The 25128-nt window shown below is 46.8% G+C and overlaps 1 protein-coding gene across 1 annotated transcript in view; it reads left to right on the top strand.

Moving 5' to 3' along the window:
* GABBR2 (gamma-aminobutyric acid type B receptor subunit 2) overlaps window positions 1–25128 on the top strand; it is a 369323-nt gene that overhangs the window by 97918 nt on the left and 246277 nt on the right. Inside the window, exon 2 of the mRNA XM_024996226.1 lies at window positions 19423–19560. Coding sequence (XP_024851994.1) covers window positions 19423–19560 — 138 coding nt within the window. The remainder of the gene's footprint in view (window positions 1–19422; window positions 19561–25128) is intronic.

Here is a 25128-nt window from a genome sequence, read left to right as displayed (position 1 = left end):
GGCTCAGAGAGTAGGGAGGAGTGGATTTCTCTTCCATTTCACCGATTAGGAAATTGAGGCCCAGTGAGGCCATGAGACCTGTCTTAGGGAAGATATTTATCTTCCTGCTAATTTTTTTTTAAATCGTGGTAAAATATACATAACATCAAATTTACCATTTTCACTGTTTTTCAGGAGTTCCGTTTAGTGGCCTTAAGTACGTTCACTTGTGCAGCCATCGACACCGTCCATCTTCAGAACTTCTCCATCTTGCCAAACGGAAACTCCGTATACATTTAACAGTAATTCCACTTTCCTCCCTCCCCGAGCTCCAGAAAACCACTGTTCTACTTTGCCTTGCTGTGAAGTTGACTGCTCTGTGCTAGCGCTCAGTCGCTTCAGGTGTATCCAACTCTTTGTGACCCTATGAACCGCAGCCCACCAGGCTCCTCGTCCATGGGACTCTCCAGGCAAGAATGCTGGAATGGGTTGCCTCACCCTTCTCCAGGGGATCTTCCCGACCCAAGGCTTGAACCCGGGTCTCTTATGTCTCCTGCATTGTCAAGCGGGGTTTTTACCACTGGCACCACTGCTATGCTGACTGCTCTAGGTACCTCATCTAAGTGAATCATGTAATATTTGTCCTTTTTTTGTCTGGTTTATTTCTCATCCTGCTTGTTTTTTAAAATTTTTGAGAAAGCCCATTTAAATAATTTTTCAAGGCTCAGGAAGGATCTGTTAAAGAAAACAAAGTAAGAATTTCACAGCAAGGCTGCTACTCTTGGAAAAAAATAATCATAATTTTTTTCTGCATGAGAACGAATAAGCCCTGAGAAATCCTCCTATTCTGTTTGCAGGACTTATGAAAGTAATTTTTCTCTGCCCTCGACCTGGGAAAGGGCCCAGGAGGCTGTGACAGGTGCGTGTGGAGCAGTCCTGAGGAGGGAGTGGCGTGCAGGCCACAGGCAACTTTGCCTTACTCGTATCTGGGTGGGAGTCCCGTCATGGTTAGAACTGGGCCCAGTTTTGGGGGGTGATTCTGGCAGGACTCACTCTAGAAATAACAAACTACTGTATATAAGAAACCTCACAGAACCTTGGAGCTCAGAGAGGCCAGAGGCTGTCCTGGGATGAGGATCTTGAAGCCAAGAGACAGGAGGGACCCAACCCAAGGTCACCCAGCAAATGGCAAACCCACAAGAGCTCAGTCTTCAGTCTGGGGCAGGCTCTGCCCTCGGGTCTGGGTATGAGTAGCAACAGGGGCCCTTCAACATGCATATGCTTCCAGGGCCCACAAGTGCTGTCCAGTCTGATCGGGCCTCTGCCACGTGAAGGCGGGAGGCTCACTAGACCTGTTTTATAAGAAGCGTAGGAGGGATGAGACTTGCCCAGTGGCCCCCACCTACAAGTTGGACTAGAGGGTGGGGGCTGGGCCATGACTGCTGGTCCAACCAGAGGCACTGCTTCCAGTGCCCTGGGTCTTCCAGCTCAGCGTTTCTCCACCTGTGTTCCCATTGCCTCTGTGCTGCTCTGTACCTGGCAGGTCACGCCAGGTTGGGGTGTGGCCATATAGGGAATTCTCAACCCCTCAGATTCTGAGATTCTGAGTGGCTGTTTTCATTGGCAAGGTTTGGATTCTTTTGAAGTTTGGAGGGGCATTTTCCCCAAATCATTACAGTTCTTAGTTGCTTTGACCTTCAGATGTACATCAGGGAACAATAGCCAATGGCTGTGGTTTAATGATAATCATGATTTCTATTAGTGATTCTCCATGGTGCTCTCCGGGGTCAGCTGTCTGCTGTCTCTTCCCCGACAGCTGCCCTCCCAGGTGTCCCTCACACTCCTTCACAGCCTCTCCATTCTCTGCCTCCCTGTGCCGTGTTTTGGGTGTCAGTCATTGCCGAAAGCTCCTAGTTCACCCCCTTCCCACCACCACCCCGAACAGTCTTTTCCCCACTGTTTTTCCTTTTAACACTCATCATAGACAACGCATTTTGCTTATCACTTTACTCTTAAATTTTACTAGCATTTTACTTACCCTACTTATTATTCCCTCCTTCCCACACTGGAATGGAAACTCTCCATGGGTGGGGCTTCTGCTCCCTGCTGTGTCTTTGCCACCATCACAGTGCCTGACACGTAGTGAGTGCTCAAATAATTAGGATCCTCTATGAGCCACCTCCCAGAGTAATGGAAATAAAAGCAAAAGTAAACAAATGGGACCTAATTAAACTTAAAAGCTTCTGCACAATGAAGGAAACTATAAACAAGGTTAAAAGACAGCCTTCGGAATGGGAGAAAATAATAGCAAATGAAGCAACTGACAAAGAATTAATCTCAATAATATACAAACAGCTCATGCAGCTCAATACCAGAAATACAAACGACCCAATCAAAAAATGGGCCAAAGAACTAAACAGACATTTCTCCAAAGAAGACATACAGTTGGCTAACAAACACATGAAAAGATGCTCAACATCACTCATTATCAGAGAAATGCAAATCAAAACCACAATGAGGTACCATCTCACGCCGGTCAGAATGGCTGCGATCAAAAAGTCTACAAACAATAAATGCTGGAAAGGGTGCAGAGAAAAGGGAATCCTCTTATACTGTTGGTGGGAATGCAAACTAGTACAGCCACTATGGAGAACAGTGTGTAGATTCCTTAAAAAACTGGAAATAGAACTGCCATATGACCCAGCAATCCCACTGCTGGGTGAGTATACACACTGAGGAAACCAGAATTGAAAGAGACACGTGTACCCCAATGTTCATCACAGCACTGTTTACAGTAGCCAGGACATGGGAGCAACCTAGATGTCCATCAGCAGACGAATGGATAAGAAAGCTGTGGTACATATACACAATGGAATATTACTCAGCTGTTAAAAAGAATGCATTTGAATCAGTTCTAATGAGGTGGATGAAACTGGAGCCTATTATACAGAGTGAAGTAAGTCAGAAAGAAAAACACCAATACAACATATTAACGCATATATATGGAATTTAGAAAGATGGTAATGATGACCCTATACACAATACAGCAAAAGAGACACAGATATAAAAAACAGACTTTTGGACTGTGTGGGAGAAGGTGAGGGTGGGATGATTTGAGAGAATAGCATTGAGACATGTATATTACCGTATGTGAAATAGATTACCAGTCCAAGTTCAATGCATGAAACCGGGCATTCAAAGCCAGTGCACTGGGACAACCCTGAGGGATGGGATGGGGAGGGAAGGTGGGAGGGGGGTTCAGGATGAGGAACACATGTACACCCATGGCTGATTCATGTCAGTGTATGGCAAAAAGCACTACAATGTTGTAATTAGCCTCTTATTAAAATAAATAAATTAATTTTTTTAAAAAGGTAAATATTCTTATAGAATGAATGAATGAATGTTCCTGTCACTGTAGGCCACTCTCTTCTACCCTCTCGGTCTAGCTAATTTCTTCTTATGTACAGAGGCTCAGCATAAGTGCCTCCTCCTGCACGAAGCCTACCCTGATTGCTGGTGCTGGATTCAGTGGCCTTTTCTAGGCCCCACACTGTCTGCTGTCCCTTTCATGGTGTGCTTTTCCAGCTTATACTCCTTGGCTCCTCTCTCGTCTCCCCTAGCCAGTGAACTCATTGAGGATGCGCTCTAACTGTTTCCTCTGTTTGCCCAGCACCTGGCACAGAGCTTGGCTCGTGAAAGGTGCTCAGCAAATGCCTAGCGCATCAGACTGAATCAGAGCAGCGTTGACGGCTATCCAAGGGCTCTCAGGCATTTGCCCTGTTTAGCACTGGAAGGGCCCTAGAGTTAGGCCTTCCCAGCATCGCTTCCCTGTTTTACAAAGAAGAGAGGTGCAGGGATGTGAGGATTGGGCCAGGTTGCCCTCTGAGGGTCTGCACCTCCCCTTGGCCTTCCCAAGGCTGCTGCTCTTGGAGCTTTGCCAGCCCTCCAGGCAAGTGGTCCTGTGAAGGGGCTCCCTCAGAGCAGATCATACTCTGAAGTGCACTACACTCAGCTGCCCCAAGAACCACAGGAGCCCCCTGTCCCTGCCAGGGGGCCTCCTCCTGGAGCCTCCCTGCACCCCTCTCAACACTCAGAGGCATCTGTTTTGGGGTCTGTCTCTCTAACTAGACTTCAAGTGACACCACACTGCCACTCTCTAGGCAGGTGGTGCTTCCCATCCCTCGGGGTCCGGGGCAGCCCTGTGCAATGCCACCTGGGTGGGTGGTGCTGTGATGGCCTTGGGGACCACTTAGCAGAAGCTCAGCCATGGGGGTGGGGAGCAGCACTGGGTTCTGGGGATAGAGACCTGGAAAGGTGGAGGAGGTGGGGCCTGAGAACAGGGTGTTGGGATGGGGAGGGCCATGGTTGCTCGTGCAGCAAGGACCCCCAAAGTCAGCTTCCAAGGGAGGTCAGCCTGCACCAGGGGTCAGGTGGAGGTGGGGATGGGAGCTGGGGGAGCAGGCCCGAGTAGTGGGCTGTTGGGAAATTTGCTTCTCAGAAAAGTTTCTGAAGTCAGGTGCTCACAGGAGCCCACATGGCAGAGAGGTGGAAGGATTTGTGACAGGGCTGAGGGATTGGAAGTTCCCTTGAGTAGGGTCCCCTGGCTGTGATGATATGTGACAGAGACCATCCCTCATCCATCAGCCAGGGGAGTGACCTCTGTTTCCCCAGCTGGAGGACAAGAGAAGCATGTAATTAACTCCAGCTGAGCTGCTGCTGACCCAGGCGGGCTGCCTTGAGGAATGAGTGCGGCTGCCAGTGACGGGGGCGACAAGCCCACCCTTCCTGCAGTCGCCCTTCATTTCCATTCCGGCACCTGGTGAGTGTCTGAGTATAATCAGGGTCCGTGTCAGGCTGCAGACCTCTGAGGAGCCACAGGGACAGGGCTGGCTCCTGTCCCAGGAAGGACTGTCCAGTCTGGGGATGTGCCTCCCCTGGGAAAGACGGTGGAGCCTGCAGCCAGCCAGTGGCTCCCCTGTGTCCAGTCCAGCGCAAGACTCAGTGGTGGCCCCTTCCTCGCTCCTCTGCCCCGGTGTGTGGTGGCCCAGGACTCTCAGGGCCTTTTGCTCTGCGGTTTCCCATCCTGTAATTCCAAATCTGACCACCTGCCTCTGTGCCTCTGGCTGCCTTGTCTTTGGTTCCTGCCATTTCCACCTGGGCTCTGTGCTGGTTTTATCACCCACTCCCTTGTCCAGCCTCTCTTCCCTCCAATAATGTCCTTCAAATGGCAGCCAGGGTTGTCCTCTCCACCTGAGGGTGTCATCACCGTCGCAGCTCTGAAGATGTCATTATCAAGTTTTAAGCCCTTTTAAGAACTCCCTGGAGCTTAAATTTTTTTCTGTTTGGGAGGATGAAGAAGTTCTGGAGAGAGTGGTTATGGTTATACAACATAGTGAGTGCAGTTAATGCCGCTGAGTTGTCACTTGAAAAATGGTTAAAATCATTAAACAACTAAACCAAAAGAAAAACTCCCCAGAGTCCGACTCAAGGCCCACCATGGCCACCCCAACCTCCCTTTCCAATTCCACCTCTCCTTTTTTTCTTATCTACAGAGTGCTCCAACTCGGAATGCCACTTGTTGTTCCCAAGACTTATCCCCACTTCTCCTGTTTCCTCGCCTCTCCTCTTGAAAATCCAGGACTGGATCTATTCCTTTACTCAGTGAAATTACCTTTTCTTCAACATCCTTCTGCAGGCCTCTGTCAGCATGACCACAGTGACAGGCAGCCCAGTGCTTTATGAGACATTTTACCCCATCTCTGGACAGCTCAGATTGTAAGAGATGAGAGTTAGGGTTTGGAGTATGATTCTCTGGATTTGAGTTTTGGCTTCATGATTTACTAGTAGTGTGGCCTTGAGCTTGTCAGTTACGCTCCCAGAACCTCTGTTTTCACCTCTGTTAACTGGGGACAATACAGGCAAACCTTGGAGATATTGTATATTTGGTTTGAGGACACCATAATAAAGCAAATGTCACAATAAAGCAAATCACACAATTTTTTTTTGTTTCCCAATGTGTATAAAAGTAATGTTTACACTATACCAGAGTCTAGTAAGTGTTCAGTAGCCTTGTGTCTAAAAAAAATCACATATCTTAATTTAAATATACTTTATTGCTAAAAAATGCTAACCCTCATCTGAGCTTTCAGTGGGTCAAATCTTTTTGCTGGTATAGGGTTTGCAATGTCATGAGAATTATCAGAATGTGGCGCAGAAACATGATGTGAGCAAATGTTGTTGGAAAAATGGCACTGGTAGATTTCTCAACAAAGAGTTGCCACAAACTTTCAATTTGTTTAAAAGAAAAAACACACAACATCTGCAAAGCACAATAAATCGAAGCTTAATAAAGCAAGGTATGTCTGAAATGGTATCCATCTCATAGAGGCATTGCAAATATTAAATGAGATACATTATAAAAAGAAAAGGAGACAATGGATATGCAGAATCTAGCATAGTGCCCAATACGTAGGTCAATGCTGAAGAAATGTTAGCTTGATATGTAAACATTGAATGAAGATCTGATGTATAAACCAAAACACAGACAGTTAGGGCAGGGAGGAACCTGCGAGATTGACTGTGGCAGCCGCTTGTAGTTCCCTAACAGCTAGTTCCCCTCCTCTGCTGGCCAAGTTGTGCCTTGTGTTCCTTGTACTTGGATGGGGCCAAGTCTGGCCAGTGAGTTCCATTTAATTGCTGGTTGACTCTCTCCAAAGTTTTCTTTTTCCTTCTCTCTTGGCAACAAGCAGCATTGAAGATGGCAGTTGTTCCATAAACTTGGGCCCCTGAGTGACTAGGGTGTGTCAAGCTCCCCCTTGCTAAGAGAGAAACCAAATTTTTCCTGGGATTCTCTATTGAGATTTGGGGGTATTTGTTGCTACAGCAGAGCCTAGCCTTTCCTGACTGAAAAACCAGCTCGCTCAACCTTCTTGTTTTATAAGTGATGCCCAGGTGAAGAGGTGGTCACAGAGGCCTGGGGCCCTCATGAAGCCCACATCCTGTGCCTGACATAGCTGGCTTTATTCTCTCTTTGGTGTCTTTCCTCATTGGTCTTCCCCATTACGGAGCCTCCCATTAAGGAGGCGACTGAGGTGACCTGTTTGACCGAGTCCCATTGACATCATGTACTGGTCAAACCCAAGCCTCCAAGTCCATTAGTTAATGGGCCTCTGGGAGGTGAACCCCACTGTGGACTCATGTCCTTTCCAGAGTGTGGGGCCAGGTTGCTCATCAAGCCTCACACCTGGACCATTGCTCCCACCTGCCAGGTGGTTACCTTCTTCCCCGTCAGTGCTTTCTCCTCTACCCCAGCTGCCAGAGTCATCTGAGTCCAGCACAGCCTCCATCCTGGCATTCCCCTGTTTAAAGTTCAGCAGTGACTCCCACTGCCTGGAGAAGAGAGAGTGCACCCTGCCTGGTGTTCACGGCTCCCCAGGGACCAGCGGGACGGACCCCACTCGTGCATCTGACCCACATGTCTCCTGCCACCTCCCTCTCCACCCTGTGCTCCCGCCCCAGAAGTGAGTACTCACTTCTTCTGTATGCATGCCCCACTCTGAGACTTCACTCATGCTGGCATCTAGGCCCAGCCCACCACCTCACTCTCTTCCTTATCCTCCAAGGCTCAGCTCAAATGCCACCTCCTCCAAGAAGTCTCGGTGGAATATCTCAGTGTGATTCGACCATTCCCTTCTTTTTGCATGACTTTTGTCTCTACCATAGTTCCCACTTTTATCCTGCCTTGTGTGGTGGCCTTTTGTTTCGGTCTTCTCTCCTCAGTGAAGTGAGAGCGCCATCCTGGCCAAGACCGTATGTAACCTTTCTTGTGTCCCCATCACCTATCACAGGGTCTGGCTCTAAATCATCATCCCATGAGTGTGAATGGAACAATGAGTGTTCTAAACCTCCGCTGCACCTCTTACTACATTCTGTGAAGTTATTCCTATACCTCCTCTAGATGATGAGTCCCCTGAGGACAGGGACCATGTCTTACCCTGTATGTAGCCCAGGCCCTCAGCAAATACTGGAGCAGTTCACCCCTCAGAAGAGTGCGCTGCAGAGGTGTATGTGGGGTAGAAAGGGGTGGAGAAGGCTTGGCAGCACATAGCTGGAGTGTGGTCCCTCCTCAGCAGGTGACCAGGTCCCCATCCCCAGGGCAAGGGCTGGCAACGTGTGATATTTGTGATACCTGCAGCGGGAGCACTCCCAACCCTCCTGACAAGCAGCCCGCATACGCTTTGTGTTCTTGACCCTGACTTTTTAAAATGTCACACCTGCATTTGCGGGGGGGGGGGGGGGGGTACTTATTGACAGCTAATTAGAAAACAGAACTGATCTGTTCTGTTCAAAGACAGAGAGATCAGTCTTTGAAAAATATTTTGTAAATTAGGTAATTGGCTTTCCCAGTGCAGAGGAGAGATGTGTGCTGCGACTCCATCATCCTCAAATAACAGTCTGCAGCCAGCCAGGAATTCTGAGTGACAGCTTCAGGGAGAATACAGAAATGCCAGTTTTTCTCAGTATCCAAGATGGACAGTCTGGCTCTCTGGAGACTTATAGAAGCAGATGGTCTGTCCATCACCCTGGGGAAGGAGTGTGAAAAACTCAAGATGGCTGGAGTTAATAAGCTCTTTGGGACAGAGCTACGGCTATGGTTACTTTTATTTCAGGCTGTATCCACCAGCAGGGCTTGTATCTGCCATGCAACAGTAATTTTGTCCAGCCAGTACATACTAAACACCTATCTGGAGCCAGGTCCTTTGTGGGCACAGGAGGGACAGAGGGGATGAAGACCTCCCAGTGCAGCAAATCTGAGTTCTACCTGGTCATGTCCCTTGAATTTTGGGTTGATGTCAGTGTCCTGAATGATAGGGCACAAATTTTAACTGCACAGCATAATTTCTTTCTACCTTTTCCCCTAATATATATATTATAAATATATATATATATATTTTTTTGTCTCCAAATTCTTTTCACCTTGCTGTAATAATTTCCCAGGTGTGTTGATTTCCTTGCATTTCATCCTTCTTCTAGCAGGTGGTTAAGAATGTTACTGGTCAATGCAGTCTAACTGCAGTAAAAAACACCCCTGAATTCCAGCAGTTAATGTCGTAAGGTGATTTCTTGCTCATATCATAGTCAAGTGCAGGTCAGAGGATGTATTGGTTGGGTCCTCTGGGAAGCAGACGCCCAGAGTTAGAGGTGCTTTGGGAGAAACGCTCATGAAAGAAAGAGGGGAGAGCAGGAAAAGGCCAAGCAAGCCTTCAGAGTGTGGGCAGGTCTGCCACCTCTGAAAGGAGAAGGGGAAGGAAGGAGAGATGGTTAGAAAGAGACTCAGGCAATGGTGCAGCTCTGAGGAAGTCTCAGCCAGACCAAAGGGGCTCAAGATTGCCCATAGCTGAGTCTTGTGCTGACCGGAAATGATGGTGAGCATCTGTTTGGCTGCTGTGGGTTGGGATTACCTGCGAAGAGTGAGTCGTGTGCTGCAGGCACTGCTCCCAGAGCCTGTCACCTGGGAGCCTGCCCGCCCTCTGATGGTTTCTGTGGCAGCTGTGGTGCTCCTCCATGGTGGGCATAAGGATTTGGGGTTGGGAGGTCTAGGTCCTTGGTGTCTTCCCCACTCACACTGGATAGAAAGAGAGCACAGAGCACCCGTGGGAAGGCTTTCTATGCCAATCCTGGGCATAGCACGCATCCCCTTTGCTCGCATCCCATTGCCCAAAACTCAGTGGTCACACCTAGTTGCAAGGGAGACTGGGGAGTGGACTGTTGCTGTGCGTCCAGGGAGGACAGAATCCCAGCTCTGCTTACTCACTGTGTAAAGCTTTGGACAAATTACTTACCTCTCTGACCCTCAGTTTCTTCATCTATTAAAATATGGAAAATAACAAGACATGCTTCATAGTGTTGTTGGGGAGGATTGAGTTAATAAATATTAAAAAATTATAATAGTGTCTGGAACAAAAACGCTTTATAGAGATTGCTGTGCTATTATTACCATTCTTATTTTGAGATTTAATATGTCAGTAAATGTTCTTGAGTAACTACTCTATTCAAGGAATTAAATGTCACAGGGACTTACTTGTTTCTCTTAGCACTTAGTGGATGCTCAGGAAATATTTGAATGAATTAATTTTAATGAAAAAATAATACAGTGTTTTGGATTCCGGTCGGCCATGACGCTGGACTAATTTTTAAACATGGTTTAACAATAATAAATGTTAATTCCTGTGCTTTGGCTCAGAAAGTCAATCACAGAAGAACAGAAAGAGATGAACTCAAATGATTGAGAAAGCATCTTGGAGTGTGAAAAGCCTACCAGTTTAAAAATGAGTTTCTGTGTATAAAAATAATATGTGCTTTAAAAATTCAAGTAAAACAAGTAAGTACAAAGAGGAGAATTTTTAAAAACTCACTCAAAATCTTTAACTTGAGATGACTTCTAGTCCAGACATCTCTCCATGCAGATGTTATGAGCAGAAAGATGGACAGAAACACTTTTATAAAAAGATCATTATTACATGTTATGTGAAGTTACTGTTAAATTTTATTCATCTGAATGTAACAGAATAAAATAAGGAAGTGTAAAGCAGAAGGAATTGCTCAACATTAAACAATTTTTCTTCACTAGAGAAATTATTTGTTTTTAAAATATATGAGGGTAATAAAAGATTATGAGGAGCAGTGAGGTTAGAGTCCTGGCTTTTAAACTGGAGTTTTCTGCCTTAGATGGCCCCCATTAAAGGCCTTATATGGAAGGAGAGGAAATTAGCAATCTCACCACTTCTTTTCCCTCCTCCACATTCTGAATTTTATGTTACATTATTATCTTTACACTGTTTCATGTTAAATGGGTCCATCTCTCATAGTCACTCCTTTTTATCACAAGCCTTCCTTTCCTGAGATCTGTACTTTGATCTTTTTGTGGGTGGCTGGATTTTTAACATCAAGTAGTTCCTTCCTTCCTCCTTTTTTTTTTTTCTTTCTAAGAATGGTTCATAGGTGTTTTCTTACCAAGATTATGCATGCTGATTTAGTGATTTTCACTGATAGCAAACGCTGTGTGAAATAGGGCCTGTGGTCTGAGGCTGCGTTAATAGAAATCTGTGCTCAGAATGTGGGAGGTCACCATTTCATTTGTTTTAGCAACTGTGGCTAGGTATCCTCTAATCAAATCAATCAGGAAAAGACAAACAATCCAACAGAAAAGTGGGCAAAGTCACCGATCCAAAAGAGGAAATAGAAACACAAACATATGAAAAAGTGACTTATCCTCTTCAATAATCAGGAACATACACATTGAAATGACATACCAAATACCCATAGGACTGGCAAAAACTAAAGTCAGTGAGGATGTGAGTAATGAGATATCTCAAATACTGCTGGTGGAGGTATAAATGGATAAAATCACATTGACGAAATGTGGGAAATACTGGGAACAAGTGATTCCATTTCTGGGTTTATACCCTGGAGAAGCTCTACATATGTGTGGCAGGAGACACATACAGAAATGTTTAGCTGTCTTGTTTACAACAGCAACTAAATAAAACACTGGAAACAACCCAAGTATCCGTCAACAAGGAAATTAACAAATAAACCATGGCATGTTCACACAATGGAATACTACACAGCTGTCAAAATGAATGAACTTCAGCTTTATTCAACAATAGGAATCTCACAAACGTGGTGTGATGCTATAAAAGCATGTTTCAGGCATGATTCCATTTACATATAGACTTAAAACAAAGTGAAATTAAATAATACAGTGTTTGGGAAACATACATATAATAATAAAGAAAAGCAAGGAAGGATAAACACAAAATTCAGACTGGGGATTCTTCCTTGTGAAGAGGAATATGGGCAGGGTAGGCACCAGGGGCTTCAGCATAAGCTGGGTGTTGGGCATACTGTATGTTCACATCTCTATTTTTCATGCTTTGTATAAGTTATATGTGCATATATATTCTTTCCTACGAGTGAAATATTTCATAATAAATTGTTATTTAAAATAAAACAGTGCTCTGAAATGACACTGCCTAGAGATGTAATTCTTACCATTTTTGACCTGGGGCAAATTTTTAAACTCCTCTGAAACTCCATTTCCTTCTATTTGAGATGGAAATAATATAGTACCTACTTTACATAATACTGTGAGGAATGAATAGGATAATTTATATGAAGTTCTTATTACCATGCTTGACACAGAGTGAGTACACAATATACATTAGCTCGTGTTGCTTTCCTGTGCAGGGCAGATGGAGGTATTTGGGGTGCTTCCCTAGAAATATCTGTCCTCTGAAGGCATTCCTGAGGATGTCCATAGACGAGAAGGATGTGAAATCATGTCATTCAGAGATATTTAGAAGAGCTAAGGGTCTACAGCCATATCCCCCTGAACATACCTGATCTCGTCTGATCTCCGAAGCCAAGCAGGGTTGGGCCTGATTATTACTTGGATGGGAGAAGAGCTTAGAGTCATTTGGCCTGAAAGCATCTCCTGGAAGCAAGCTGGCTGAGGTTAGGTATCTGAAGGGCTCTTGTGGGGGTGGAGGACTGCACATGTTCTGTGAGATTCCAGAGCAGGGGTAGGCAAACTGCAGTCAGTGGTCCAAATCCACCTGCTTCCTGTTTTGTAAATAAAAATTTATGGGATTGCACCTGTGTTCATTCATTTACATATTGTCTGTGGCTGCTTTCCTGCTCCAAAGGGTTGAGAAGTTGCAACAGAGACCGTGTAGCCCACAAAGCCTAAAAATTGCCTGGCCACTTAGAGGAAAAGTTTGCTGACCTTTGCTCTAGAATGAGAAGCTGGAATGGGGGATGCAAAAGCAGGGTAATTTCAAGACTAGGATAAGAACTTCTAAGAAGAGGAGTTGCCCTAAGGCAAAGTAGCTTCCTGGTGAGGTAGTGAGACCCCTGATACTGGAGGAATGTAAGCAGATGCTGACCACTCCAGGAGCAGGATGCACGGAGGACGACTTTGTACCGGGGGCATGAGCTGGACACGTTAGCTTTTACATTAACTCTGAAATTCTGTGCAGAGTAATTCCCAGTTTCAAATTGGTCGTTATTAACTCTGACATTTTCTTGGCGTTTCTACATTTTAACTCTCAGCAACATTTTCTTTGAAATTTTTCAGTCAAAAAGGTATTTTAATTCTTTAAAAATGAGATTTAAATGAAAATGGATTTTATTCTAGAGTTCTACTTTTTCATTAAAAAAAAAATGATTTTCATGGCTTTTGGATATGTTCCCACTTATAGGTGCTGAATTTTAAGAGCTTGTATGTGTCCATTATGATTTCTCTGTGACAAGTCCATCTTGGCAGGGGAGGAGAACCCTTTGGAAGTGAAATGGAAGGGAGTTTGGAGGTAGTGACCGTGAGCTCCTGGAGATGTGAAGTCAATGGCAGGCAAGGGGGTGGAAATCCTGACGAAGAGAAGGCAGGAAGGGAGCAGGGCGAGAGTGAAGACCTCCCATATCCCAGAGCCCGTGTCCAAGCGGCAAGACTCAGATCAGAGGCTGTAGCTGGTAATTTAGCCTTAAACTATTACAAGAGAACGTGAAGTCTGGTGGATTTAGCTCCCTATCTACCGGTCAGGTGTGCCTGTGCTGACTGTCAGAATACCCTGCAGAGGGGAGTGATGGGGAGGGAGAGGGCAGGGGAGGGGCAAGGGGAGGGATTCCTAGTGGGGGAGGAGGGGAAGGTAAGAGAACATGATGAGGTCTGTAGCTTTCTTAGAGGACACAAGGACCCCCTTACAGGGGCTCTGAGAACAATTCTTCAAAAGCCAGATTGCTCAAAGACAACATGTCATAAATAATTTCTCAGAATGATGGTTTTGCCCAGTGACCAGCTCACTAAAAGCCATCTGACAGACACCTTAAGTGGGGAATAGAAAAGCTTCAGCATTTTTCCTGGCTCATGGAGGGGGAGGTCTGGACCCCGCAAGAAGAGGACAGTAATAAACAGGCATTAGGGGAACATCTCCAAGTACAGCATTTAGGAAGAACTGAAATGTGAAATACAGTTGAAATTGACTTTCACTTGCGCCTCAAGGACAATCCTTGTGAAATAGCCATGTGAAGTGTCTGCAAGGAATCCCCTGAGAGACTCAAGTTTAGAGAAATCCCCCAGTGGTTTGGCGAATTGATCATCGGGCAAACTGATGTGCCATGGATGAACTTTCAGCGAGAGGCTTGTAGTGTGTGCTCAAGTACAGGCTCATCCAGGCTCTCCTGTGGGGCGCCCGCCCGCACTTCCCTGAGCCAGAGACAAAAATCATACACAGGCAAGGACCTCTGGGGTCATCTCCTTTGGGATTTTCAAACCTCTTTTTGTGGCTCTCCATGAAATCCTCTTTTCAAATTTAAGTATTATATGGCCCCTTGATGCTGTATATAGAACAGATAATGGAAAACTGCTGGTTGAAGTGAAAGTGAGGTGCCCAGAGCCTCTCTCACTGGCCCCCAAACATCTCTGCTGGGTCACAGGACCCTGATGGGCTGAATGTGAAAACCTCCACGCTGGTCCAGCCACAGAGACTCAGCTTTGGTCAACTGGAGAGCCCATCTATTGGGGACACTGACCATGTCAGCAAAGTGGCATTAGCCTCTCAAACGGGACAGGTAGATGCATGTGATTTTTATGTTGTTACTCACTGTGGATGTGCTCTCTCGGAGCTGGAGAAGTGGCCTTCTTCCTTCCTTCCCATATTCCTCTCCTTTTCTTTCTTACTTGGTGCCCAGTAGAGTATTTCTCCCGCCTCAGGTCAAGTATGCTGATCAGGAAGAGGCTTGGGCTTCTAGCACTGCCCTGAGGGGAATAGTCCGTTCTAGAATGCTGCTGACTTCCCTGCCCTTCACCCACTGAGCTGAGTTCTCTAGTCTATTGAGAAAGCTCTGAACTGGGGGTCCCGAACTATCTCCCGTAATCCTGAAAGGACAGTGGACAAGTTTCTTCACCGCTCTAGTCCTCATTGTCTGTATCTGAAAATGAGGGTGTTGGGTTGGCAATGCCCCCGCATTTGGATCTTACACTCCAGCAAAGGCCAAAGAGACTGGTCCCAGAGGAGCATGGAACAGCAATGTACATAGGTTAGAAAATATGTTATTTTGCCACGTTAGGAAATAAAAACAAAATCCTGCTACTATCTGCAATTTTATAACAGAAGCACGTTTCAACACGATACAAACCACAAAGGATCTTCAAGGATAGTTGTCTAAATGGAGTATATTTAACGTTAAGGAAAATCTTGCTATATTATTCTTATTTTTCTCATTTTACCTCACTACATTAGTTTTCTATTGATGCTGCAACAAATGTCCACAAATTTAAACACCACAACCACACATTGTCTCACAGTCCATGGTCCATAAGTCCAGGCCTGCATGACTCTGCTGAAACCTCTGCTCAGAGCTTCCCAAGGCCAAAATCAAGGTGTTAGCTGGGCTGGGTTCTGGAGGCCCGACTATTCAGATTATTGGCAGAATTCAGCTTCAAGCCAACAATAGCACGTTAAGTACATCTCATGCTTTGAATCTCTGATTACCCCTCTGCTGTCAGCCAGAAAACATCTCTGCTTTTCAGGGCTTGTGTGGATACGTTGGGCCACCTGGGTAACACTTTAGGGTCAGCTGATCAGTAACCTTAATCACATCTTCAAAGTCCCATTTGCCACAAAACATAACAGATTCCTGAGAGTAAGACCATGGATGTCATGGGAGCCAGAACTCTGCCCTCCACACAGCTTGGTGAAAACTAAGTCAGATAAACTTTTGCAGCTCAAATACCCGTGGCCAAATATGCTCAGATTTTTGAGTTGACGTATTCAAAAGGTATCTGTTTGTGAGAAGCCAGGACATCATTATTAATGAAGACTCTTGCAGGGACTTGGTACTGGGGAAATGTTTGCTGAACAAACAGGTATTAATAAGTTCATTGTTGCTAATATTATTTTAATGCAACTTTGATTATAAATCTTATGGTACTGTATCATCATTGTCATTAGTACAGATTAGAAAGCAAACTAAAGTCATTATAGGAATGTATTAAAATGGAAAATGATTCAGTAAATCATGTTAGAAACAATTAAAACATGAACTGCTCTGTTATATCTGCCTGTGCTCTGCCCACGAAGGGAAGCGTTGCTTTCAATCAAGGAACAGGAACAATTATTAGAGGGCCCCAAGAAACAACAAGAATTTCATCTTTCTTCCTCCTGATCTCCGTCCTTCCTTCTTCCTTCCTTCCCATCTTTCTCTCCTTCTCTTTTTCTTGACAAAAAGAAAAATTAGCTTGGCTAATTTTTATGCCTGCTAAGCCACTTCAGTCATGGCCAACTCTTTGCGACACTATGGACTGTAACCTGTCAGGCTCCTCTGTCCATGGGACTCTCCAGGCAACAATACTGGAGTGGGTTGCCATGCTCTTTTCCAGGGGATCTTCCCGCCCAGGGATCTAACCCACATGTCTTAAGTCTTCTGCATTGGCAGGCAGGTTCTTTACCACTAGTGCCGCCTAGGAAGCCAGGTAGCTAAAAAATTTTAAATTAAATTGAAAATTTCAATCATTACTATCCACACCCTAGGCTGACGTTCAGAGTGCTCTTTGGCCTTAGCCCAGGCCACTTTGTCCTCATCCTAGATCTTAAGCACCCAGCCCCCGGAGCCCACCCTGGCACTCCCCCATGGTGCCTCTGCCCCAGCATTGAGCCCTGTCTACCCCCTAATGGGGCTGCCTGTACCCTTATCTCACTGGACAGTGAGATCTCTGAGGCCAGGAAGCACATATTGGCCATAGAACCAATCATGTTTCTATCCCTGTTGACGCCCACCGTGGATCTCAGTCCAGAGTCTCTCAAACAGACAAGAAGAGAGCAACAGATACTACCCCATGTTGGCCGCACTTTACGGTCCCACTTTGAGGGGAAGGGAGGGGCAGCAAAGGGAATAAGGAAGACACAGAATGGACGAGAAGACAACACTAGGGAGAAAGTCATTGGGCCCCTCAGGCATCCAGCAGACCCTTCCTGAGTCCTTAGGGAGGCCCCTGGGTAAATCCTGGGGAGATAGGACCGGAAACAATGACCAAAAGCCTTGTCCTCAAGTGGCTTCTTTTTAATTAAAGGACAGTGAATATACAGACAAACAAAAGTAGAAAAGATGACTTCAGATAATTTTAGGAACTGCATCATAGCATTAAATAGGATGGCGTGTTAGAGAGTGACTGGGGGTGGGGACCATTTCCGGTAAGGCAACAGTGGAGACTTCCTTGAGGTGACGGCTAAGCTGAGACTTGATGAGGAGTGAGCCATGCTGAGAACCAAGCAAATATTATTCTCGTCATAGTAAAACGCAAGTGCCAAGGCCAGAGGCAGGAAGGAAATTGCTTTTCCTTTCCAGGATCAAGAAGGAGGCTGGTGAGGCTGTACTTGGTGAGCGAGGGAGAGAGTGGAGGGAAATCAGGTCAGAGTGGGAGGCAGGGCTAGATCTTGTGGCTTCTTGCATCCATTATGTTAAGGAGGGTGAAGAATATCATACCAAACTATAGTCAGTAATACAAAATGGTTATTATATAACCCAGTTAGAGCATTTTCTAACAGCCCTGCTTTACGGTTATCTGATGGGGAGGAGGGTGAAATTTAAGGCCCAGGCATCTTACAATTCTCTAAAACTGGTAAGATGTGCTGGTTTTCAATAATTTCTTTTTCTGTCCCTAAAGGTGATAGCTTTATTGCCCCATGGGGCATTAACCAGTTTTGTATCTAATTTAGCAATCTTATTTCTTGTTTTTCCATTCCCTATAAAAAATCCCTATCTCAAATTTTCTTTTGAATCCACTTTGTTGTCCAGCAGATTCCCTTTATTAATGAGTTAAATAAAAGGTTGCTGTGTACCCACTATTGATTTTCATGAGAATTATGTTTTTAACCTTTTGAGAATTATATTCTGATAGGAGTTTGGGTTTTAAGTGCAGAGAAAGCAGCAGAGTAAAAAGGACTAATTTATGTTTTACAAAGAAGCCTCAGAGTGTGAGGTGATGAACAGGCTTAACTGGGTCTCAGGGGAGCAAGACACCCAGTTCGTAGCCAATCCCTCTGTCCAGGGAGAGACGGCCACTCGAGTGGATGAGAGAGGAGGAGGTGGAGAGGAGGGAGGTGGGCTGTGACTGACTCCCAACATGTGAGGACATTTGTCCTTGTTCATTTCCATAGTGGGTCTCCAGAATCTGCTTTCCTCTCTCACGTGTGAGCTCCTTGGCAGGGGCTGTGTCCAAGTTTCTCTGTTTGTTCAGCCTCCAGTCCTGGGCTGAACACAGAGTGGTGCTTGGCGAGTGTCTGCTGAATGAATTCTTCCACTTAGATTCACCTCATGCTCCTCCTCCTTTTTTATTGTGATAAAATATATATAACATTTTAAAAATGCCACTTTATTTTTAGGTGTACAGTTCAGTGACATCAAGTATATTCACTCTGTTGTGCAACTACCACCCCCCATCCATTTCTAAAATGTTTCCATCATCCCAAACTGAAACGGAACTCATTAAACACTACCCTCCCCATTTCCCCCTCCCCCAGCCCCCGGTAACTTTCTATCTTTGTGAATTTGACTGTTATAGTTCCCTCATCTAAGAGGAATTTTACATTTGCCCAGTTGTGTCTGGCTTATTTCACTTAGCATAATGCCTTCAAGTTTCATCCACATTTTAGCATGTGTCAGAATTCCCTTTCTTTTTTAAGGCGGAAGAATACTCCATTGTTTGTGTAAATCACAGTTTGTTCATCCATTCATCTCTTGATGAATATTTGGGTTGTTTACACTTTTCGGCTACTGTGAATAATGCTGCTGTGAACATGGGTATACAAATATCTCTTTGAGTCCCTGCTTTCAGTTCTTTGGGTATATACCCAGAAGCAGAATGCTGGATCCTATAATTCTGTTGAATTCTGATTTGGAGAACTGCAGTATTGTTTTCTGTAGGAGCTGCACCATTTTACATTCCTACCAGCAATGCACAAAGATTTCAATTTCTCCACATCCTTGCCAATATTTATTGTTTTCTGCTTTTTTGATAATAGCCATCCTAATGGGTGTGGATTTATCTTCTTTTAAAATACAGATGACCGTGATGGGAGAGGCCCAGGTTGAGGAGTTTTGGGGCCCTTTCCTCAGTGTGGTCTGAAGGAAGATAGCTAGGAGCCCGAGGTCCTAGATTTGGAGGGTGCTCAGAGGGAGAAGCAGGAAGAGGGGTACTGAGACCACACCTCACTGTGTTCACAGTATGGACTCAAGACTGGCTTAAAGCGAGGCCTCACGACGGGAGAACTGACACCCAGGTTTCCCATGAGGGAGCTCTGTTTGTGTGAATGCACCATAGGGCCCTTGTCCCTGGGGAAAGCTGTTTCTAATTTTGGCTTCTCTTTCTGTGTTGCTCCCCAGTGTGATAATGCAAAAGGGTTGAAAGCCTTCTACGATGCAATAAAATACGGGCCGAACCACTTGATGGTGTTTGGAGGAGTCTGTCCGTCTGTTACGTCCATCATCGCAGAGTCCCTCCAAGGCTGGAATCTGGTACAGGTAAGGTCTGGGCCACCTTTGGTTGGGGAGCTGTCTTTGGCCACTAGTCTTTCTCAGGGATGGTTCCTTGCCCAAGATGCTTCCTAAATTGCCAGGTTCAGGCCTCCCCTGCTCTTTTCTGGATGATTGCATGGCCTCCCACTGTCCTCAGCTCCTGGCCTGATTCTCTGTCCTGTCCTGGCCAACACAGTGGGTCTCTAAAGGGTAGCCCTGACACCATCACTGTGTGTTTGAGATATATCAGTGACTCCCTAGCACGACTTTCAGGGCCATCGACATCCAGCTAGTCCTCCTATCCAGTCTCATCTTCTATCCCTGCCACTCACTCCATGTACCCAGCTTTCCTTAAGTACACCCAAGACCTTCAGGCCTCAGAATCCTGCTCTAGCTATTTCCTTAACCAGGTGATCCAGACCTCCCTCCCCCAATGAAATTATTCGGTCTGCTAAGACTGCCTTTCTCCTTGGTTAAGCCTTTCCTGGCACTTCTGGCTGTTACTCACTCTTTACACTGGCAAATGTTATACACTGTCAAATGTTTCACCAGTGGGTATATGGTCTGTTGCAGGTGAAAATCACCAGTGCTAACACTTATTTGGAATGTGAGAGAAAAATATAAAAAATGCGAACCTAGGATGAGTGGTGGCCCAGGCACATGTTTTATTTCTTCGCTTCATCCATCCATCTGCCATCCATTCATCCATGCAACAAATATAATACAACTTACTATGTGCCTGGAATTTGGGTAGACACTGGGGATATAGTGTTGGACAGGACAGGCATGGTTCCTACCCTTTCAGAGCTTTCATTCTAGGAGGGAGGCAGGCAGTAAGCAAATAAACAAGTAGTAATAATACTAAGAGCAATACCTGTATAGTATGTATGTCGGACTTGCAACATATCAGACACCATTCTGAGCTTGTATTTTCATTAACTCATTTACCAACTATAACTGCTGTATGCTGTCGGTACTATTGGTATCCCATTTTATAGATAAGGAGACCGAGCCCAGAGGCTAAATAACTTGCCCAAGGACCCACAACTCATAGGTAATACAGCCAAGATTTAAACTCAGGCAGTTTGACCCTTGAAATAAGATTGGGGTAAGGAAACGGCTAGAATCGAGGTAAACAGGCTGAGGGGATAGACAGTGGCTGTCCCCTTGACAGGAAAGGCCCCTCGGAGGAGCTTGGACCTGAAGGGTGAGAAAGGTTTGGTTGGATGAAGTCAGGATGTAATAGCAAATGCAGACAGCCTGTGAGGGGAACGAACCTGGCTTGTTGGGGAAACAGCAAAGAGGTCATTGGGGCTGGAGTGTGGGAGTGGTGGGTGAGGGGTCAGGGTGGTGAGAATGACAATGAAAGGGTGGGCAGGAGCCAATCCCCAGGGAAGTCTGGTTTCATTCTGTTCATGGTGATTGAAGTCTTCTCTGAGTCCAGCCCTGGGTGTATGGGGTGCTGAGGGTAGAGCCCCAAGCTGGTGGCCCAGAGGGAGGGAAGCAGCAGTGGCAGAGCTGTGACAAGGGAAGGGTGGGGTCCCAAGGGAGAGCCACCCACTCAGCCAGCCCTGGGTTCAGGAGGGCTTCTCAGGGGAGGTGACGTGGAGCTGGCTGCAAGGGAGGAGAGGGCGTTGGACAGCTGGTGACGTGGGGGAGAGCGCTGCTGACAGAGGAAACTGGGCGGGCAAAAGCGGGAGGTGGGAAGGAACGTGGGCTCGGGGAGCAGTGAGTCATTCACTGTGGCCGGAGCAGGCCACGCTGAGTGTGGGCGAATGCAACCATGGTTGAGGCCGGGAAAGCAGCTCAGAGTGCTTTGGTGCAAACCTAGCCACATGATGGGACGCAGCGCGGTTCAAGTGTGCCGAGGGCCCCTGGCTTCCCAGAGGCACCTGTCTGTGGTGCCGCAGACAGCCTTGAGACCTTAGTGGAATCAAAAACCTTCTCTGTCCTTGAGCAGCCTCCCCAGCTCCCAGGAGCACACTGGACTCCTGCTGGTTGCGCCCAGTGCTGCCTCTCTAAACCTCAGCCTTCCCGTGTACAGCAGGGCAGTAGAGGGTGGACCTCACAGGGCTGCTGTGTGGGCTGAACTGTTAAACAGGGATTAGAACCGTGCCCTGGCATGTCCTCAGCAATAAGGGTTTCTTGCTTTATTGTTGTCGACACCCCTGCCCCGCCTTCTGCTGCTCCCAGAGTTGAATACCCACTTGAATACCCCCACTACATAGCATTCCTTGTCTTTCCTGAAACCCTGTTCCCACCACCTGAAATATCCCATTCTCCCCGTGACCTATATGCCAAGACCAATCCAATCTCAGAGGTCCAGATTAAATGCTGCCTCATCTAGGAAGCCTTTCCTTATTGCACTGTCCAAAGTAGCCGCTCTGGAAATTCTTTTCCTCCTTTCCCCTGTTTATTTCTATCAGAGCATGTACACCGCCCACCCCACCCCAAACCCTCCCCTCCTCTTAGGACTTTGCGGATATGGGGACGTATTTAGTTGGGCTGTGAATTCCTTGAGGACAGAAAACGGACCTGGGTTACTCCTGTTTTTTCTGGTGCCTCTCACTTCACAGACCTTATTAGGTGTCTATTGAGTAATCAGAGGGAGGGAGGCTCCGAGGGATGGAAGGATCTGCAGATGGATGTTTTGCCCCAATATGCGAGACCACGTTCCCTGGAAAATCTCCATCCAGAGAGGAATCTAGGAGCTTCCTGGACTTCTCATAGCCTCACTTGGAACTGTCTGCCCCTCAGAATTCTCTAGGAGCTGCAGGAGCAAGCACAGTGTTGCACAGTCCTGGCTTGGCAGCTAGTAGCTCTGCAGCCTTAGTATGCACAAGAGGGCCTCTGGCCTAGAGAAGTTGACAAGAAATGGGTTATGAGGTGCGGGCTGTGTTATTTATTGCTTCCCTGATGGCTCAGTGGGTAAAGAATCTGCCTGCAATGCAGGAGACAGGAAATGCTGATTCGATCCCTGGGTCAGGACGATCCTCTAGAGGAAATGACAACCCACTCCAGTATTCTCGCCTAAAAAATCCCATGGACAGAGGAGACTGGTGGGTCCGTAGGGTCTCAAAGAATCGGATAAGACTGAAGCGACTTAGCACTCATACATACAATGCAGAAACAGTATATCTGTGGTAATACAATTTCATGAGTGTGGTAGAATTAGGAAAAATACAGGTTTCTTAGGAGAATGATAATGAAAAAAAGATTGAGGAACGTATATGGTTCTACATCACTTCCATATCACATACCGTGTTCCATTAATAAGTGAATTACACAGTGCAGAGAATAGTCTATCCTGTATCCAGGTGTTTCCTACTAGACTATAAGCTTCTTGGGGGCAGAGGACTCTCATTTTCTTCATCTCCTAGTTACCAGTGCCTATCACAAGGCGTGCCTGGTACCAAGTAGGTCCTCACAGAGTGCTACACTGAACTAAGTGCAGGGAATAAGCTGAGGACTCTGAAACCCTCCATGGCAGTGTTTCTCACAATGTGGACTTGACCACGAAGAGGCCAAGGACTTGGGAGAAAAATGCAGATCCTCAGCCTCCAGCTCAGCAGAATCCCTCTGCATTGTCAACAGGGTGATTCTCGTACTCCATCCCCCCCTGCCCTAGGCATCTGCTACCAGACTCTGGGGCAGATCCAGGGCTCCAGCTGTGCATGGGTGAGGGACACCGAGGGGCTAAGAACTGGGCAGTGCCCAGCAATTTGGCGAGTTCCAGGGACCTGAATCACAGGGTGAGCTCAGAATAGACTTCTCCCAGCCTGAGAAGCCAGGCAAGGAGAAGGTAGGAACAAAGATGTGGGTCCCAATGGAGAGTAGCTCTGGAGGATTTCTGCGCCCCCTACTCTTTGAGAACACAGCCCCACTTGCTGTGGATTGGATTCTGGGGGTCCTCTGCCCCCTCCCCCGCCCCCTGAGGCTGAGTTTGAAAAGACGGTGGGTGAGTGAGTCTGCCATTGCTCAAGGGATTTGATCAATCCCTTAACTTATTCAAAACTGGGCTCTGAAACAGAGTTTCACAAATGGGAAAATGCATGTAATTTGTGTAATTGAAAAGGAGCTCTGACTGCCCTTTAGGGGAACAATGCTTGCTGGACAGAGACAGTCTGGAATGTGCAATCAGTTGCTTCTGTTTCCTGGTGCTACAAAAATAGAGATTTGCGACACAAAGGGGTGAAAATTCATCCTGGTGCTAAAATCAGTTAAATTTAACTTTTGCCTTTTGCTGGGCTTCTTGATTCATGGTTGCTGCATCAAGAGGCTAATATTGTTTAAGTCGTGATGTGAGTCACTGGGAGCGTCAGCTCCTCCAACTAGAGGGGAGGATCTTCATGGAGTCTAGGGCAGGCAATTCGGGCTCTGTCCCTGTCGTCCTGGTCAGATCCCATTCAGGGTGCGGGCTCAGATCTGGCCTCACCTCAGGGGAAGCCCACCAGGGTATAGCCTTGGGGGCATCTGGGGAGGGTAGAGTTCTGGCTATTGGAGAACTGAGAATGTTCAGACTGGAGAGCCTGCAGGGCGCTGGGGAGGACAGAGGAGTCCTAGCTGCCTGAGCTGCATGGCTCTTTGAGAGCCGTTGCCGGGTTTCTGAGATGTGGGTGGGGAGATGCAGGAGCATGGCTGAAGTGAGAGGGAAGCAGGGCTTCCCTGCAGTCACGCCCTTGCTGCTGGAGGCATCGGGCACAGAGCAGGCTTCCTGGCTGCGAAGTAGTGAGTTCCCTGTTGCCCCGTTGCCCCGCACATTCTGGTCTCATCCAGTCCTACTGTTAGGGAGATTTAATACCCAGAGTAGGCATACACCAGGTTGCTGACTGTCACACTATATGGTGAGCGTCTTTTATGAGGGCCAAAGATGTGCTCGTGTTAGTGCAAATTTCCGGGCTCCACGCTGAGCAGGTCCAGGTTAAGGGATTCATCACATCCTTCAAGGATGGTGGACCCCACTCCTCACCCCCACTGTCGTTTCAGGTGGCACAGATGCAGTTGGTTTCTGGGAACTTGCTAGGCCAGGTGATCTCTAAGTCCTGCTCGTTTCCCAAACCTCAGAATGCTGATGAGTGCTGCTGGCTCACACAAGTTTAATTTACGCAGCCCCGGTTGGAAAGAGGACATGGAGACAGCAGGTGCTGCTGCTGGGGCCAGCATCCCAGGACAAAGCCCTCAGCCCATGGCGTGGCAAGAAGTTCTCCTTCACCTCGCCCCTCTCTTTGTCACCCACCTGCTCCTTTATCCAGCGGCCACTTACAGGCTGTCTCCTCAGTCCGTGGTCCCTCCGCCTGGCAGAGCTTGCTCATTTTCCAGATGCGGTTTGGCCGCTTCTTCCTCTGTGAAGCTTCCTGTTCCTTCCCCCGTGCTCCCTTACCTGCCTAGTTTTCCCATGGCGTTTGCTGCCTTGTGCCTGCGCCTCCTTCCACCCCCGCCCTCAAGCGGCCAGAGGTCAGGGCCTGGTGTGGTCCTGACTCAGATCCTGAGTGGTCCCTGGAGCTGGATGCCTGACTTCTGCACCTTAGGCTCGTCCCTAATGATGAGGGCAGACTCAGATTCAGACTCAGAGGG

The sequence above is a fragment of the Bos taurus genome, chromosome 8 (genome assembly GCF_002263795.3).
Source record: "Bos taurus isolate L1 Dominette 01449 registration number 42190680 breed Hereford chromosome 8, ARS-UCD2.0, whole genome shotgun sequence".
Lineage (NCBI taxonomy): Eukaryota > Metazoa > Chordata > Mammalia > Artiodactyla > Bovidae > Bos > Bos taurus.
The sequence above is the reverse complement of the archived record's forward strand: the minus strand, read 5'-3'. Positions and strand labels throughout refer to the sequence as shown.